This window comes from Misgurnus anguillicaudatus, chromosome 18, assembly GCF_027580225.2.
Source record: "Misgurnus anguillicaudatus chromosome 18, ASM2758022v2, whole genome shotgun sequence".
NCBI lineage: Eukaryota > Metazoa > Chordata > Actinopteri > Cypriniformes > Cobitidae > Misgurnus > Misgurnus anguillicaudatus.
In genome coordinates this window covers 10,710,740-10,730,195 of record NC_073354.2, presented here as the reverse complement: position 1 = coordinate 10,730,195, position 19,456 = coordinate 10,710,740, and the positions used below count along the sequence as shown (strand labels likewise).

Sequence of the window (19,456 nt, the reverse complement as noted above, 5' to 3'; positions counted from 1 at the left end):
GACATGTGAGTGGTGTTTGCAGTGCTAAAACGTAGGTCACATCATGTTACAGCAAGTTAAATGAGTCAAAAGAGACCACCCCCGTGTCTCTACGATGTTCTGATGCAGAGATATAGCTCTTGCAAAAAACGGTTGATAAGGTATTCTCATTGGTTGCTAGGGATTGAATTGGCAACTACCAATGGTTATACTCCAAGCCATGGAGGAATAATCAAGGAATAATCCATGAAGACTCATGGTTTTAGATGTGTTGTTGCAGTAGTTATAAGCAAAAATAGCCATTTTCTATCTCAAAACCACTAGGTGGCGCTATGACAAAACTGTGCATGCAACCTTAAGTCATGACTACGTTACATCTAGCTAGTTTCATGACTATACACTTTAGTTTAGTTAAGAAACAGTTGTATGACCATAAGGTTGGCTTGTTATCAAAGGTTTTGTTCAATTATAAGGCCATCTAGTGGTGCAAGCATACAATTTTTTTTGTGTAGCCTCAGAATGTGCTCATGCATCAGCGTATCAAATCTGGTGAAAAAATATATTTTCGTTACGAAGTTGCAGTCATTTATGTGTAAAAAACACCAAATGTAAAGGTAATTTTTCGTTTTTTGCATTTTTCGGCCATTTCTGATGAAAATTTTAATATAACGCCAATAGAACTTTTTGTTCAGAAGGTAAGGTTAGTTTCTTCCTATGGTGTTTTCGAGTCGATCGGAAAAACGTTCGCGGAGATATTTACGCGTGTTTCTTAAGTGCTATTTTGCTGCGCAGGGTTAACCGTAAGGCGAATTCGGGTATGTTTGGTATCGTTGGACTCGGCAACTATTTAGAACTCAAAGGAAACAAGTCCTGTGAAAATATGTCAATCGGAGCCAAAGTTATAGGCATTTAAAACATAAGTCTGACCACTAGGTGGCGCTGTGACGAAACTCTGCATGCACCCTTAGTTCCTGACTGGCATCACAAATACAAAGTATCGTGTCAATAGGCTTAAGTTTGGCGAAGATACAGCCTCAAATCCGTTTTTTTGAGCTCTACGTAAAATTTGTTGACGCGCTATACGACAACGGATTGGTTTATCAAAATTCTTTTAATAACTTTTTGCCTTGAGTGTCTCTAGATGGTGCATACCGATTTTCAAGGCAATCCGGCAAAAGCTCTAGGACGAGTTCGCAAAAGTAGGTTTTATGAATATTTAAAAATGGCGGGAAAATTTTCATGACGGAAAATGACGTCATAGGGTCCAATCGAATCGTCTTGAGCCAAGGAATCAGAGGAAACAAGAATTTAATTTCTAGGACGTACGGGTCAGAAGTTATAGGCAAAAACATAAGTGCATTTTTGGACTGTTGGTGGCGCTAGTGGGTTAGATATAGAGACTCCAAATTTGCTGTGGGGACACATTGGACTGTCGTTTATCAGTGTGCCAAATTTCATAACTTTCCTACGTACGGTTCTATGGGCTGCCATAGACCGCAATGGCGGAAGAAGAATAACTAATAATAATAATAATAAAATTAAGAAAACTAACAAATACAATAGGGTTCTACGCCCCTTCGGGGCTTGACCCCTAAATATAGCTGCAAGCAGCGATACCGGGGTCAAGCCAAACATGGTAAAAAATGATTCATACGTGATGACTGTCATGATTTAAGATCTAAGTTTGCATTAGTTTTATGAAAAAATAGCAATTTTTTCGTATCTTGAGACCACTAGGTGGCGTTGTGCCGAAACAATAGATGGTACCTCAGGTCATGACTGTGATGACACCCACCAAATTTAGTGTAAATACAATAAAGCGATATGGAGATATAGCCTTAAATGACTTGACCACTAGGGGGCACTGACCAAAAAATAAATTGTGACTCAGGTCTTGATTGTGATGATACCCACCAAATTTGGTGTAAATACGATAAAGAGATGCAGAGATATAGATTCAAATCTCTTGACCACTAGGGGGCACCGGAAAGTTTACAAGTCCTCCCAGAACATGTTGCTGATGAACCATACCAAGTTTCATAACAATACGCAATTGCGTTTCTGAAATACTTGAACTTAAAGAAAAATTCAAAATGGCCGACACACAAAATGGCCGACCAAAAACCATTTGGTATCGTTTGTCTCGCCATGCCTCACGAAATCTAACAAGACCATTCTCATAATTTTACATTCAAATTTGCAGTAGTTATAAGCAAAAATAGACATTTTTTATATCTCGTGACCAGTAGGGTGCAGTGTGACGAAATGGTGCATGCACCCTCAGGTCATCACTGTTATGACATATACCAAGTCTCATATTAATACGCAAAAGTTTTGCGAAGATACAGGCTCAAACACATTTTGGCGTGCTCGCCCTCGCATTCTTTGATGCGTTATACGACAACGGATAGGTCTACCAAAAAGCTTTTGATAACTTTTTGTCTGGAGTGTCTCTAGATGATGCCTACCAAAAATCAAGCCAATCAAACGAGCGCTCTAGGAGGAGTTCGAAAAAGTAGGTGTTCAATATAATTCAAAATGGCCGACAGGAAGTAGGTTTGACTCAGACATATTTGGTACAGTCGGACTCAGCACGAGCCAAGGAATCAATAGAGTGAAGTCTCATGTCAGTGTAGCAATTTAATCAAATGAAATAAAGATTTTAAACAATTTCTTTACATATCCTGACCACTAGGTGGCGCCGTCCTAAAGATTTATATGTGCGCTCAGAACATGTCTCTGATGAACCATGCCAAATTTCGTAGCGATAGGCCATTCTGTTTGTGAAATACTGAACTTAATGGGAAAATTCAAAATGGCCGACACCTAAAATGGCCGACCGAAAACCGTTTGATATCGTTTGACTCGGCATGCCTCAAGGAATCTAACAAGACCAACTTCATGATTTTAGACTCAAGTTTGAAGTAGTTATAAGTAAAAATAGGCATTTTTTGAATCTCGTGACCACTAGGTGGCGCTGTGACGAAATGTTGCAGGCACCCTCAGGTCATGACTGGTATGACATATACCAAGATTCGTGTCGATACACCAAAGTATTGCGAAGATACGGCCTCACGTCCGTTTTGGCGTGCTCGCCGCCATATATGTTGTCACTGTATACGAGAACGCATTGGTCTATCAAAAAGCTTTTGATAACTTTTTGTCAGGGGTGTCTCTAGATGCTAGATACCAAAGGACATGCAAATCGGACAAACGCTCTAGGAGGAGTTCGAAAAAGTAGGTTTTACGGAAAATTCAAAATGGCGGAAAGATGTGCATGACACAAATGACATCAATGTGTGCATTTGAATCATCATGAGCCAAGGATTCAGAGGAAACAAGAATTTAGTTTCTAGGACTGATGGGTCAGAAGTTATGAGCATGAACATAAGTGGGTTTTTGGACTGTTGGTGGCGCTAGAGGGTTTGAGTCAGACACACCAAAGTTGCTATAGTAATTTTTGAGACTGTCCTCTACATGTGTGCCAAATTTCATAACTTTCCTACGTACGGTTCTATGGGCTGCCATTGACTTCAATGGCGGAAGAACAAGAAGCAGAATAATAATAAATATAGCTGCAAGCAGCGATACCGGGGTCAAGCCAAAAATGGCAAAAAATGATTAATACGTGATGACTTTCATGATTTAAAATCTAAGTTTGCATTAGTTTTATGAAAAAATAGCATTTTTTTCGTATCTTGAGACCACTAGGTGGCGCTGTGCCAAAATAATATATGGTGCCTCAGGTCATGACTGTGATGACACATACCAAATTTAGTGTAAATACGATAAAGCGATACGGAGATATAGCCTTAAATGACTTGACCACTAGGGGGCACTGACCAAACAATAAATTGTGACTCAGGTCTTGATTCTGATGGCACCCACCAAATTTGGTGTAAATACGATAAAGAGATGCAGAGATATAGCTTCAAATCTCTTGACCACTAGGGGGCGCCAAAAAGTTTACAAGTCCTCCCGGAACATGTTGCTGATGAACCATACCAAGTTTCATAACAATACGCAATTGCGTTTCTGAAAAACTTGAACTTAAAGAAAAAATTCAAAATGGTCGACACACAAAATGGCCGACCAAAAACCATTTGGTATCGTTTGACTCGGCATGCCTCAAGAAATCTAACAAGACCAGTCTCATAATTTTACATTTAAGTTTGCAGTAGTTATAAGCAAAAATAAACATTTTTTATATCTCGTGACCAGTAGGGGGCAGTGTGACGAAATGGTGCATGCACCCTCAGGTCATCACTGTTATGACATATACCAAGTCTCATATTAATACGCAAAAGTTTTGCAAAGATACAGGCTCAAACACATTTTGGCGTGCTCGCCCTCGCATTCTTTAATGCGTTATACGACAACGCATAGGTCCACCGAAAATCTTTTGATAACTTTTTGTCTAGAGTGTCTCTAGATGATGCATACCAAAAATCAAGCCAATCACACAAGCGCTCTAGGAGGAGTTTGAAAAAGTAGGTGTTCAATATCATTCAAAATGGCCGACAGGAAGTAGGTTTGACTCAGACATATTTGGTACAGTCGGACTCAGCATGAGCCAAGGGATCAATAGACTGAAGTTGTATGTCATAGTGGCAATTTAATCAAATGATATAAAGATTTTAAAAAAATTTTTACATATCCTGACCACTAGGTGGCGCCGTCCTAAAGATTTATAGGTGCGCTCAGAACATGTCACTGATGAACCATGCCAAATTTCGTAGCGATACGCCATTCTGTTTGTGAAATACTAAACTTAATGAGAAAATTCAAAATGGCCGACACCCAAAATGGCCGACCAAAAACCGTTTGGTATCGTTTGACTCGGCATGCCTCAAGGAATCTAACAAGACCACCTTCATGATTTTAGACTCAAGTTTGAAGTAGTTATAAGCGAAAATAGGCATTTTTCGAATCTCGTGACCACTAGGTGGCGCTGTGACGAAACGTTGCAGTCACCCTCAGGTCATGACTGTTATGACATATACCAACTTTCGTGTCGATACAATAAAGTTTTGGGAAGATAAGGCCTCACGTCCGTTTTGGCGTGCTCGCCGCCATATATGTTGTCAATTTATATGAGAACGCATTGGTCTATCAAAAAGCTTTTGATAACTTTTTGTCTTGGGTGTCTCTAGATGCTACATACCAAAGGACATGCAAATCGGACAAACGGTCTAGGAGGAGTTCGAAAAAGTAGGTTTTACGAAAAATTCAAAATGGCGGAAAGATGTGCATGACACAAATGACATCAATGTGTGCATTTGAATCATCATGAGCCAAGGATTCAGAGGAAACAAGAATTTAGTTTCTAGGACTCACGGGTCAGAAGTTATGAGCATGAACATAAGTGGATTTTTGGACTGTTGGTGGCGCTAGAGGGTTTGAGTCAGACACACCAATGTTGCTATAGTAACTTCTAAGACCGTCCTCTACATGTGTGCCAAATTTCATAACTTTCCTATTTACGGTTCTATGGGCTGCCATTGACTTCAATGGCGGAAGAACAAGAAGAAGAATAATATATAATAAATATAGCTGCAAGCAGCGATACCGGGGTCAAGCCAAACATGGCAAAACATGATTCATACGTGATGACTGTCATGATTTAAGATCTAAGTTTGCATTAGTTTTATGAAAAAATAGCAATTTTTTCGTATCTTGAGACCACTAGGTGGCGCTGTGCCGAAACAATAGATGGTACCTCAGGTCATGACTGTGATGACACATACCAAATTTAGTGTAAATACAATAGAGCGATATGGAGATATAGCCTTAAATGACTTGACCACTAGGGGGCACTGACCAAACAATAAATTGTGACTAAGGTCTTGATTGTGATGACACCCACCAAATTTGGTGTTAATACGATAAAGAGATGAAGAGATATAGCTTCAAATCTTTTGACCACTAGGGGGTGCCAAAAAGTTTACAAGTCCTTCCAGAACATGTTGCTGACGAACCATACCAAGTTTCATAACAATACGCAATTGTGTTTCTGAAATACTTCAATTTAAAGAAAAAATTCAAAATGGCCGACACACAAAATGGCCGACCAAAAACCATTTGGTATCGTTTGACTCGGCATGCCTCACGAAATCTAAAAAGACTAGTCTCATAATTTTACATTCAAGTTTGCAGTAGTTATAAGCAAAAATAGACATTATTTATATCTCGTGACCACTAGGGGGCGCTGTGACGAAACGGTGCATGCACCCTTACGTCATCACTGTTATGACATATACCAAGTCTCATATCAATACGCAAAAGTTTTGCAAAGATACAGGCTCAAACACATTTTGGCGTGTTCGCCCTCGCATTCTTTGATGTGTTATACGACAACGGATAGGTCTACCGAAAAGCTTTTGATAACTTTTTGTCTGGAGTGTCTCTAGATGATGCATACCAAAAATCAAGCCAATCACACGAGCGCTCTAGGAGGAGTTCGAAAAAGTAGGTGTTCAATATAATTCAAAATGGCCGACAGGAAGTAGGTTTGACTCAGACATATTTGGTACAGTCGGACTCAGCACGAGCCAAGGAATCAATAGAGTGAAGTCTCATGTCTGTGTGGCAATTTAATCAAATGATATAAAGATTTTAAACAATTTCTTTACATATCCTGACCACTAGGTGGCGCCGTCCTAAAGATTTATAGGTGCGCTCAGAACATGTCACTGATGAACCATGCCAAATTTCGTAGCGATACGCCATTCTGTTTGTGAAATACTGAACTTAATGAGAAAATTCAAAATGGCCGACACCCAAAATGGCCGACTGAAAACCGTTTGGTATCGTTTGACTCGGCATGCCTCAAGGAATCTAACAAGACCACCTTCATGATTTTAGACTCAAGTTTGAAGTAGTTATAAGCGAAAATAGGCATTTTTCGAATCTCGTGACCACTAGGTGGCGCTGTGACGAAACGTTGCAGGCACCCTCAGGTCAAGACTGTAATGACATATACCAAGTTTCGTGTCGATACACCAAAGTGTTGCGAAGATACAGCCTCACGTCCGTTTTGGCGTGCTCGCCGCCGTATATGTTGTCACGGTATACGAGAACGCATTGGTCTATCAAAAAGCTTTTGATAACTTTTTGTCTGGGGTGTCTCTAGATGCTAGATACCAAAGGACATGCAAATCGGACAAACGCTCTAGGAGGAGTTCGAAAAAGTAGGTTTTACGGAAAATTCAAAATGGCGGAAAGATGTGCATGACACAAATGACATCAATGTGTGCAATTGAATCATCATGAGCCAAGGATTCAGAGGAAACAAGAATTTAGTTTCTAGGTCTCACGGGTCAGAAGTTATGACCATGAACATGAGTGGATTTTTGGACTGTTGGTGGCGCTAGAGGGTTTGAGTTAGACACACCAATGTTGCTATAGTAACTTCTAAGACTGTCCTCTACATGTGTGCCAAATTTTATAACTTTCCTACGTACGGTTCTATGGGCTGCCATTGACTTCAATGGCGGAAGAACAAGGATGAATAATAATAATAATAAGAAAACTAACAATAACAATAGGGTTCTACGCCCCTTCGGGGCTTGACCCCTAATAATAATAATAAGAAAACTAACAATAACAATAGGGTTCTACGCCCCTTCGGGGCTTGACCCCTAATAATAAGAAAACTAACAATAACAATAGGTGTCTACGCCACTTCGTGGCTTGACCCCTAAATATAGCTGCAAGCAGCAATGCTGGGGTCAAGCCGAAAAGGGCACAAAAGGATTTAAATTGAGATTGGATAAGCAGATTGAAGAACCTAGGTAAACCTAATTATTTTAGATGAAAAAACAAAAAAGTTATCAACAAAAATAATCTAAGTTCTTGTCTACTGCAATCGTCCTTTTGTTATTGACAATCATGGAACATGAGAGCACTGAAGGACATGTGAGTGGTGTTTGCAGTGGCAAAACATGGGTCACATTATGTTATAACAAGTTTAATTAGTAAAAAAAGAGACCATCCCCGTGTCTCTACGATGTTCTGATGCAGAGATATAGTTTTTGTAAAAGTGGTTGATAAGGTATTCTCAATGGTTGCTGGGGAGTGAATTGGCAACCATCAGTGATTATAGTCAAAGCTATGAAAGGAATAATCCATGATAACTCATGGTTTTAGATGTGTTGTTGCAGTAGTTTTAGGCAAAAATACCATATTCTATCTAAAAACCAGTAGGTGGCGCAATGACAAAATTGTGCATGCAACATTAGGTCATGATTGTGTTACATCTAGCTAGTTTTATGACTATACACTTAGTTTAGTTAAGAAACAGTTGTATGACCATAAGGCTGGCTTGTTATCAAAGATTTTGTTCAATTATAAGGCCATCTAGTGGTGCAAGCATACAATTTTTTTTGTGTGGTCTCAGAATGTGCTCATGCATCAGCGTATCAAATCTGGTGTAAAAATCTCATTTTGTTGCAGAGTTATAACCATTTATGTGTAAAAAACACCAAATTAAAAGGTAATTTTTCGTTTTTTGCAATTTTCGGCAATTTCTGATGGAAATTTTAATATAACGCCAATAGAACTTTTTGTTCAGAAGGTAAGGTTAGTTTCTTCCTATGGTGTTTTCGAGTCGATCGGAAAAACGCTCGCGGAGATATTCACGCGTGTTTTTTAAGCGCTATTTTGCTGCGCAGGGTTAACCGTAAGGCGAATTCTGACAAGTTTGGTATCGTTGGACTCGGCAACTATTCAAAACTCCAAGGAAACAAGTCCCGTGACAATACATTGACCACAGCCAAAGTTATAGGCGTGTAATACATTAATCTGACCACTAGGTGGCGCTGCGACGAAACTGTGCATGCACCCTCAGTTCCTGACTGGCATCACAAGTACCAAGTGTCATGTCAATAGGCCTAAGTTTGACGAAGGTACAGCCTAAAATCAGTTTTTTTGCACTCTATGTAAAATTTGTTAAGGCGGTATACGACAACGGATTGGTGTATTGAAATTCTTTTGATAACTTTTTGCCATGAGTGTCTCTAGATGCTACGTGCCGATTTTCGTGGCATTCGGACAAAAGCTCTAGGACGAGTTCGAAAAAGTAGGTTTTACGAATAATTCAAAATAGTGGAAAAATTTTCATGACGGAAAATGACGTCATAGGGTCCTTTCGAATCGTCTTGAGCCAAGGAATCAGAGAAAATGAGAATTGTGTTTCTAGGACATACGGACCAGAAGTTATAAGCAAAAACATAAGTGCAACTTTGGACTGTTGGTGGCGCTAGCGGGTTAGACATAGAGACTCCAAATTTGCTGTGGGGACACACTGGAGTGTCCTTTATCAGTGTGCCAAATTTCATAACTTTCCTACGTACGGTTCTATGGGCTGCCATAGACCGCAATGGCGGAAGAAGAATAACTAATAATAATTGTAAAAAGAAAACTAACAAATACAATAGGGGTCTTCGCCCCTTCGGGGCTTGACCCCTAATAATAATTATTATAAAAAGAAAACTAACAAATACAATAGGGTTCTACGCCCCTTCGGGGCTTGACCCCTAATAATAAGAAAACTAACAAATACAATAGGGTTCTACGCCCCTTCGGGGCTTGACCCCTAATAATAAGAAAACTAACAGATACAATAGGTGTCTACGCCACTTCGTGGCTTGACCCCTAAAAACAATAATGAATAAATGAATTAATAAACAAAAATGTAATAATAAAAATGATAATAATGAAATTGATAATGATAAAATAATATTAAATAATCAAATAAAATAATTAAATGGATAATAACTAATGATTATAAAATGATTATGATGATTATGTAAATAAATGATTAAACATTAAAAAAACACAATAATAAAAACATTCGGCACGTGAGGATCTAAGGTAGGATCCTTCACTCGTGACCCTAAAGCGGAGAATGTTCGAATGTTTACGTGTTCAAATGAAAAACATATCTGATCACCATAGCTGTTGTGTTTTAAATGCTCATCTCTAGGAGGCTGGTGTGCTGCTAGCTGGTAACTATAGGATCCATAACTAGCTTAACCAGCTTTACTGGTGAAAACATGCCTATGCAGATCCTACCAGCATCAGCACTAGAATTTATCATCCTACACCACCATGGAAATCCATTATTTAACAGGTTTTAATGAAATGTTTCATTTCTGTGACACTACTGGCATAAAAGAGAAAATGTAACCTGTTTGTTTCAGTGGCCTGACATTAAACTTAAAAATTTTGTAAAGAATTGTTTACAGTGCGGTGTTTAAATCAATGAGGATTTAACTTATTATTATTTACGTGTATCTCGACCTTTAAGACCAAGTCCGGACCCTATGTTACACGTGCGTTTTCTCTTTTAGCTGTTCACTTTCTTTTAAGCCCTAAATGGTCGTGTTTATGAAGATACTCGCAAAGACCAGAATTTGAATGACGCATATATGTATTTAAGGCCAATGAAGCGGCAAAAATGCTCACAAGCTTAATGAGCAGCGGTTGCGCGACTTGCACGCTCAGAGCCGATCCTGACCTCCCTGGGGCCCTAAGCAAAATTCTGCTAAGGGGCCCTCCTACCTGACCCATGAGCCATGGTACCTGACCCGGGCCGTGAGCCATGACCTGTGAGCTCTGACACACATTCACACTTGAGACCCTACTGCTCTCACTACATACAAAATATGGTTACCAGTGTTGGGAGTAACGCATTACAAAATATAATATATTACAGTAATATATTAGTTTTTGCTGTAACGCATTAATATAACGCATTACTAATAAAATTTTGGTAATATTGTACTTGTTACAGTCTTAGAAACGCACGTTACAACAATGCATTTCAAAATTAGACTGTGTTATTTAATTTTTTTATTTTTGACCAATGCCGCGCGACCAGCATCCACACAGGAAAAAGCTGTGGGTAAAATGGTATGTCTGTTTCCGGTGCTGTATGCAGCATGTTCATTTTTCTTTAATTTTGTATTTAAACTGCGTTTTGGACACACTGTGCGTCAAATATACACGCGTATCTTAAAGAGCCGCTTCTGGGAAGTCCGCGGCTGTATAAGCATTGACTAAAAAGGCCGCAATCAGGTCCAGCACTGCTGCACACGCATGTAGGGTAAAAAATAATTCTGCGAATGAGAGCACTAAGTAAAAGCAACAGAAAGTCTCACATGCTGCTTGAAGACTTTTAGAAAGCTTGTCAGTAAAATCCATATCAACACCAGCAATGACAAGGTAAGCTAACATTGCTATGGTTACAGTCCATATAATAGATGGCTATTCCTATGCTATCTACAGTTTTATTACAAACAGCAACCTAAACTACAACGTAACATTAATGTAGACTTAAACATGGTTATCTAAATATAATTTAGTACATTTAAACATCACTGTTTAAAGTTTTTACCAGCCTTTTTATGGTAGCCTATATGCATTGTTTGGCAAAAAGCAGTGTTCCTCTGTTTGTCTGTGTTTATGTTAGTCTACATGTAATCCTTATATTGTACTGAAATGAGCTGTATTCCTTGAGGGCTAATCCTCCAATAGCACTTTTTCATAAGTTGTGTCAACCCAGTCCATGACAGGTTTGTGCTGTGAATCTGAAAGTAATCACTTAAGAATAGAAATGAAAAGAGGTGTCTTGCCATGTTATTAGGCTATAGGTTGCATTATAGTGGGCTCTATTGTGTTTGGTATGTGTACCATAATTTACCAGACTTTTACCAGATCATTTGTCTATGTTTATGATTCTGACAGTGATTTTTACTGTATTTTGCCATAAGTCTTCACTCTGCCTATTAAAGCTCGAGGGCCAACATAACATAACTTCTAGATTTATAAGCAGCAATAAACTACATTTTAACATTTTGTAATGCCTAGTCATACTTCTGTTATTTTGATGAAAGTAACGCAAAAGTAGTGTAACTCATTACAGTTCAGAGACAGTTATATTGTAATGTAACTAATTACTTTCAAATGACAGTAATTTGTGATATATAATGTATAACACTTTGGAAGTAACTTGCCCAACACTGATGGTTACTACTATAAATCACACTCTTAATATTTATATTTTAAGTAGTGAAAACTGAATTCTTGATATCAAAAATCCATATCATGTGAATGTATTAAAGCTAAATGGCTTGCCATACCTAACTGTTTATAGTTTGCATAAGAGCAATACTTGATACCTGATGGTTAGGGTACTTACTGAGGGATGTGCATTCATTTTGACCTAAATCCATTGGTTTCCATATTGCATTAACGTTGTCATTTAGGAGTGCTATCGCGCTATTTTTGTTATGTTCCCCACAGATGTTGCTGCTGAAAAAACGCGTGTGTTATTTCTTGCACAATTGCACGCGCATATGAACGCATATTCACGCGCGGCGCGTTATCGAGTGTTTATGTTTATAAATGGCACACGGATAACCGCGCTACGCGTGAATATGCGTTCATATGCACGTCATTTGGCGTTTATTCACGCGAATATTCACGCAATAAATTGTTGTGTGACAGACAGGCTAAGAGATCCACTGGCACCACCACACACAGCTAATTTAGCAAGTCAGATAGAGAGAGACCGAATCACATCAACTTAACTTTACTGTTTGCTCTTGCTGACATGACATCAAACTTGAAGAGAACACAAGTTTACCTGATTGCTGTTCTCGCATTTCACTCTCATTTTGGTTCCTTTTTCTTTTATCATGGCCAGATGGATAGCTCCTCCGCTTCATATTATCATCTCAGTAAACAGTAACACGCGCTGTAAAATGAGGCAGGGGGAGGCGGGGCCCTACGTCATATGCGGGGCCCTACGCAGTCTGCGTAGTACGCGTATAGGGCCGATCGGCTCTGTGCACGCTCATCACATACAGAAAGAGCCCACGCATATTGATATGTTGTTTGTGTTTCAATGGCTTATAATAACTTGTTTTAAAACTGCAGTGCTTAAATACGTGTACAAACGTTAAGTTTCCGTGACCACGCCCACAGGAGCGTGACTTGGGCGCGTTACCTCGATAGAGACGATAGTCCAAAATCTCTACCGGTTGACAAATTTCTACCGGTTAATAATGTCTACCGGTTTATCGCCCACCCCTACTTACTAAATGTAAATTCAATTTGGTTAAACTTAAAAATTGAAGGCAGCAAAGATTTTTTTTACAGTATGGGGAAAATATGGGAATATGTGGCAGGACATTCTTTTTCTCTGACCATTGGAAGACAGTGGTAATGTTTGGGGAAACCATCTGAAACCATATTCCGTTAAGTGATGCTAATGACCCAGAAATTACACAGCGGTAAAAGAAGGGAGAACTGGAAGTAAAAACTATTATTTGTTGAAGTTATAACAGCAGCATAGATGTTTTTTAAGTGCAGCACATTCCACCAGCATCATCCCTTAAGCAACCCATTACAGTCGGATTTAGCAAACTCAAATCACACTACACCCCAACGCTTCTCTTCTGAAGTTAAATAAAGAATAAAATACAGGAGAAGATCATGTTTATGGTGCAGTGTGAGGAGAGGGGGTGACTTTAGCTCTGCCCTTGAGTGACGTGTTTCATTTGAATAAAAAAATTAAAGCCATGCCAAAATTAAAGAATGCTGACATACTTTAATCTTTCCCACATACAGTGATTTTGCAGCAGCGAGCCACACACACTAACACATTCACACACATCCCTATTGCTCTCAGTATCACCTGGAGTTGTGTTATTGCTGGACGGGTTACATCTTGTGTGTAAGGCTTTTCGGTGCAGTGCATACAGGCTTACTGAGATCAATAATATCACATCCAATACAGGGCTCAACAATAAAGATGGCCAGTTGACAGAACTGTCACAATTCTCATAACAAATGCGTTTTTATGTCTTGAGCAAAATAATGATAATGATATTAATGACCATAATGATAATAACAACAACAACCACAACAACAACAACAACAAAACTAAATCAACTTAACTAAATTAGGTTAAACCAATCATATAAACTATTAAAAAGTATGGGTTAGATCAGGTAAAACTAGAGGTCGACACGGGTCCAAAAATTTGTATCCGAACTCTAAGAGACCTATAGCCTGGTTAAAACCAGACCATTCTCAGTAGTAACTGAGTTATGGTCTGGCAAAGCTTCATAGACAAATAATTTCCAAAGGGGCGTCACCAACGGACGTCTCTCAAATGACTCTGTGTCCAATTGGATAGACCTAAAACCAATCACAGTGATGAAGGAGATGAGTAGATATGAAGACTTCAAGTGTTGTTCTTTGCTCGGGTTTTAACAAAAAGAAAAAGTTTAAATCGCTTAAAACAGACGCGATAGCTGATTCGAACGAGTGATGTTCCACGGCGGCATCCATCTTTGTGATGTACAAAATCTGCTTCACCATAACTTTGCTGTCCTCATCGTGTAAAGCCCGCCCCAACGTTTCTGATTGGTGCCGCGATTTCGACGGATTAGAAATGGGCTTGAATGGGCTCTTTGCCAGACTTACTTGCAGAGCAAATCTAAATTTGCCGAAAGTTATCTGGGCTTTTCCAGGCTCAGAGACCTATGAATGTGCTACATGAAACTAACCTGGACCTGTCTAATATTTGATAGTTGAACCTGCCCCTGTGCAGAACTGAGAAATGCTATTAATTCACTACCCGAAACCAACACGGACCAGTCTATTTTTTCAAATCTGGACCCAAACCAAGCCGGAAAGACAGAACAAATTAAAAAATAACTGAAGATTGCATCAAAAAAAAAAAAAAATTTCCACATGACCTTGCATACTTTAGATGCGACATGCCTGTTTTTAATTAACCGTACTTTAAAGGCGGCACAATGTTTGAAAAACGCTTTGGAAAAGGGAGTCGGGCCGATTACCAAAACACACTTGTAGCCAATCAGTAGCAAGGGGCGTGTCTACTAACCGATATCCTTGCCGGGGTTGCGTATGTGTGGGGCGGGTCTATCAAAAGAAGGTCCAGATTCTATTGGGGTAGGGACATGTATGTTTAGGTGATTTCTAATATCAACATTGGCTTTCAAACATTGTGCACTCCGCCTTAAGTATGCACTGCATGTAATAAACGTAACAATCTGCTTTAGAAGGTCCAAACAGAAGAGGTGCCCTCTTTATACTCCTTTTCTTTGTGCATTTTTATATCCTTCATAAAGGTCGTCTGGGTTTTCTCAGATCGCCTGGGGTATTACAGACCCGAGACCCGAAGTAATTAAACTGGGACCCATCCAGAACCGGCTGACCATTTCAAATATACACCCGAACCCGTACGGGTCCTCCGTGAAGACCTCTAGAAAAAACTGATCCTAAAGGTATTTTATATTACCACTTTTAAAAGGTTTGCGAGGTCTGTAAGAATTACTTGTAATGCCTTTTGGGTTTAACAAAACAGTTGTTTTGCATGGTCATTTTACGGCAAAAATTATTTAAAATACTATCTAGCTACTTACAATACTATCTTTCTGTGCCTTTTAAACAGAATGAAAGAATCTGCCAATTGATACATGCAGTCGAAATGTGCCAAATATGTTGCTAAAGGGATGTTTATAATATTTGTTGTGAGACCACTGGAAATATTGGCAGGGTCAGTAAATATCTGAATTACTGCCCTGATCTGGCCCAAAAAAATAAATCTTTATTGTTGAGTCCTGAAATGTAATGTCCTCAATCCATCATAGAGCATTTTACCCTACTGTTGAGTTGTGCAGACAGTTCAGAAGAATTTTCCATCATACTTTCTCTCAAAATACACTGCACAAGTCTTGAGAGGCTGTCCTGTACATTGTCCAATTGTCTTACCAAGCTGAATAAAAACTGAGATAGTATACAGGATTAGATAAATAATTCTGTTCACTTCAAAAAAAAAAAAGGTTTCGTTTTGCCTTATTGATTCTTCACCTTCGCAACTTTCTCTCTTAGGTGCCTAATGCATCACCCTGGCCTAAGTATTTTACTAATACTAGAGCATTGTTTGTGAGCTAATATGCATACTAATGCACACTAATATGCATTTAACCAAGGCAAGACCCCAGATTCCTCAGAACGAAAGAGGCTGGGATCTTTGACCCAATCAAGTCCCTTTCTGTCTTTCTTGTCTTCTGCTCCTCATCTTAACCTAAAAGCAATACGTTGACACATTCTAAAAAAGTGCACTTAAAAATCCCAAATCCTTTAAGAAGGTGCAGCTCAATCTTTGCTCCTGGCATGTAATGTTAAAGTTTTCAAGCATTCCTCTGTCCTCAGGTCACACCTGCATGCCTGGTTTGTTAAGGTCCCCATTGCCATGGTTACCCCCACCTCCGCCCCGGTTGACCATCTCCTCATCCTCGCTGTCTAGCTGCTCACTCTTCCTCTTGCTGTACCGCTCGTACAGGACCATAAGCACGCCCATCACCCACGCTGACACCGTGCCAGCGCTGAAAATGACGAAACCGATGGCGATGAAGAACAGGTAGTCCCAGTAACCCAGGCCCTGGTGGCATTCTGATCGGAGCTGCATTCCCACTTCGGCTAGTCGCTGGCCCAGCATGTCCGGAGGTCCCTGGCACACTGTCTGCCCCTCATCTAGACAACACAATAAGTGGGGTAGGGTGTTACAAAGATTTACATTATTTTACATTAGAGAAATAACCGTCTAACATGCTTACTAAAATGGGTCAGGGTAAGGTTCAGGGCTGGTGCCAAGAAATTACACAGTACACTAATTAACTAGGACTGTAAAATAAAGTTCTACCAAAAAGCATTTGATACATTGTACTTATTATGCACTGATGTGTTTTTCTGGGTTGGTTTAAGAATAGGGACAGGTTTAGGGTTAGGGGTGGGTTTAAAGCAGGGATGGGCAACTTCTGTCCTGGAGGGCCAGTGTCTTGCAGAGTTTAGCTCAGACTTGCCTCAGCACACCTGCCTAAAAGTTTCTAGGATGCATAGTAAAACCTGTATTGGGTGCTTCAGGTGTGTTTCATTATGATTGGAGCTAAACTCTGCAGGACACCGGCCCTCCAGGACCGAAGTTGCAAATCCCTGGTTTAAAGGGATAGTTTGCTCCACAATGAATGAAAATGAACAATGAACCAAAAAGTCCAAGTGCCATCAGTGGTTCCCTCAGAATATTGTGAAGTGACAAGAGCACTTCATGCACAAAAAAATAACTAACCACTTAATTCAACAATTAGTTGTCCCTTTGGGCGTTCACGAGCAGACTCCTGACAAAGTTGCCAAGCAACCACTGATAGCACATGGACTTTTTTGGGCTTGAATAGTGACTATTGAATAACAGTCTATGGGACAGTCACAAGCCTGCTGGTTTTAATAAAAATACCTAAAAATGTTTTCTGAAGATGATCTAAGGACTTACAGGTTTGGAACAACACGGGTAAGTGATTTATGATAAACATTTTCATTCTGGAGTGAACTATCCCTTTAAGATTTGGGTTAAGATCAAGAAAGTAACTAAAAGCAGATACTTTAAATGTACAACAAGTACAGTAAAACACATACACTATGTACAGATTTGTATGTTTTTCTTTTGTAGAAAAATACCGGGTAAGAACACTATATAAAGTAGGTACAAGCTTTCTTACGAATCCTGTTTAACTCTTTCCCCACCATTGACGAGTTAAACATGATTCGGAAGAAAGCTTTGACCTACTTTATATACACCGGTCTCGTCAATAAGAGAAAACATTTGCTTAAAAAAGTGTTCCTGATGAATTTTTATTTGAATCTGTAATACCGCATTTATCCACTAGATTTATTAAAAAAACAGAAGCAAAAACGTTAAATGGGTGGTTCAATGGTATTTCAAGCATTCTGACTTATTAACACAGTTATAGAGTTGTTTCCTCATGCTAAACGTAGGCAAAGTGTCAAAAAAGCAGCTTGTTACAGAGTATTTCTGTGCCGAATGCACTTTGCCAGGGTTCGTACAAGTTTCGGGAAGTTTTTTTCGATTACAGGTCCAGCTGACGTTTCAGGGGTTTTCTATACGTATCACTTCTTTATATGGGCACTTCCCCCGGAAAACCCCACCCACCTGTCAATCAGTGGGAGACGCTAGCACTTATCACATGACACAGCTTAGTTTAAATTTCAAAACTCAACAATGGCACGAAAGAAGAAGTGTGTTTTTGGATGTAAGGAGAAGAAAGCCAGCATTATGGAAACAATTGATATAGTTTATTATCTGGGGTAGCAGCGGAGTCTTGCGTGTGTGTTTGATGCGCTGGATTTTCCCAACCGGGTCATGACGAGTTGAACGCGGTAAGTAAGACTTCTGTCTTATGTTGGAAATAGGCGCGTGCATATTTTATAAATGACACGAACATTGTGAATCATTAAGTTAAACAGTGTTGTATAGTGTTGCATGACTCGTACTCGCTCCTCCTGCGGTATAACTCCTCCTTCTTCATTTTTTCGTACGTTATCAGAAAGATTCGGTAAAGCTAATCTTTCTTTTATAAATCTGATTAAACTAAAGACTCTTCTGAGATATAAAGTATGTAATACTACTCTATAGGTACTCCAGATTAACATCAGAAATGCAGAAACAGCGTGTGTTACGTGAGCTTTAATTACTCATTTTAAACACTATGTATGTTTTGATAATCGTTCTGAATCTGATCTCTAACAAAATTCCTTCACAAAAATGCAATTATTTCAGCTTTTTGCAATTTTTTTTTTAAAGAAAAATACCCATGTTTAAGAGTTTATATGCAAAGAAATAAATATAGATAGGAAAAAAGTTTTTTCCCGTTTTGTTTGTTTGTTTGAAAGCAGAAGGTCTGTTCTTTCATTTGATATATTTGTATGTTTATACATTTTTAGAAGTGCATTTTCCTGGAAGGCATTTTGTGAAACTTTTGTGAAAATTTCCAAAAATGCTGGCGGGCAACTTTTCCAAAAATGGCTGGCGTTGAATGAGTTAATAGCATGTGGTAGACAACAAAGAGCTCTCAAAAAACAATTTATGGAATAACGCACTCATGGATTTGGCTTTTATCCGAAGCAACTCACTGAATTCCATTTCGTTACTGCTTGGCCTACAGCCGTGTTCTTCACATCCAACCCTGGAGAGCCAGTGCCATGCAGAGTTTAGCGCCAACTTTAATTAAACACACCTACCTGTGATTTTCTAGTGATCGTGAAGACATTGATTAGCTTGCTCAGTTGTGTTTGATTAGTTGGAGCTAAACTCTGCAGGGCACCGGCTCTCCAGGGTTGGATGTGAAGAACACTGACCTACATTAATGCTGTAGCATGTTATCGTTTTTTTTTTTACAGCTTTGTACAGAGTTTCTGTCCATGAAAAAACCCACCTAACCCAAATTAGCCAACACACACACACTCTCTGGCCCTCCAGCAGTGCCCCTAAGGAGGAAACAGGTCAGTAAACATCATCCCCATCTTACAGTCCAAAGCCCAACAGACCATCAGCCTGTCAGCTTAACATATCAGCCTGACAAAG

At 39.3% G+C, this 19,456-nt stretch overlaps 1 protein-coding gene across 1 annotated transcript in view; it reads right to left on the bottom strand.

Annotated features, from left to right (window-relative positions):
- Positions 1-11,590: 11,590 nt before the first annotated feature.
- Positions 11,591-19,456, bottom strand: part of lrrc52 (leucine rich repeat containing 52) — a 40,117-nt gene continuing 32,251 nt past the window's right edge. Inside the window, exon 2 of the mRNA XM_073855850.1 lies at positions 11,591-16,549. Coding sequence (XP_073711951.1) covers positions 16,235-16,549 — 315 coding nt within the window. The 3' untranslated portion in view covers positions 11,591-16,234. The remainder of the gene's footprint in view (positions 16,550-19,456) is intronic.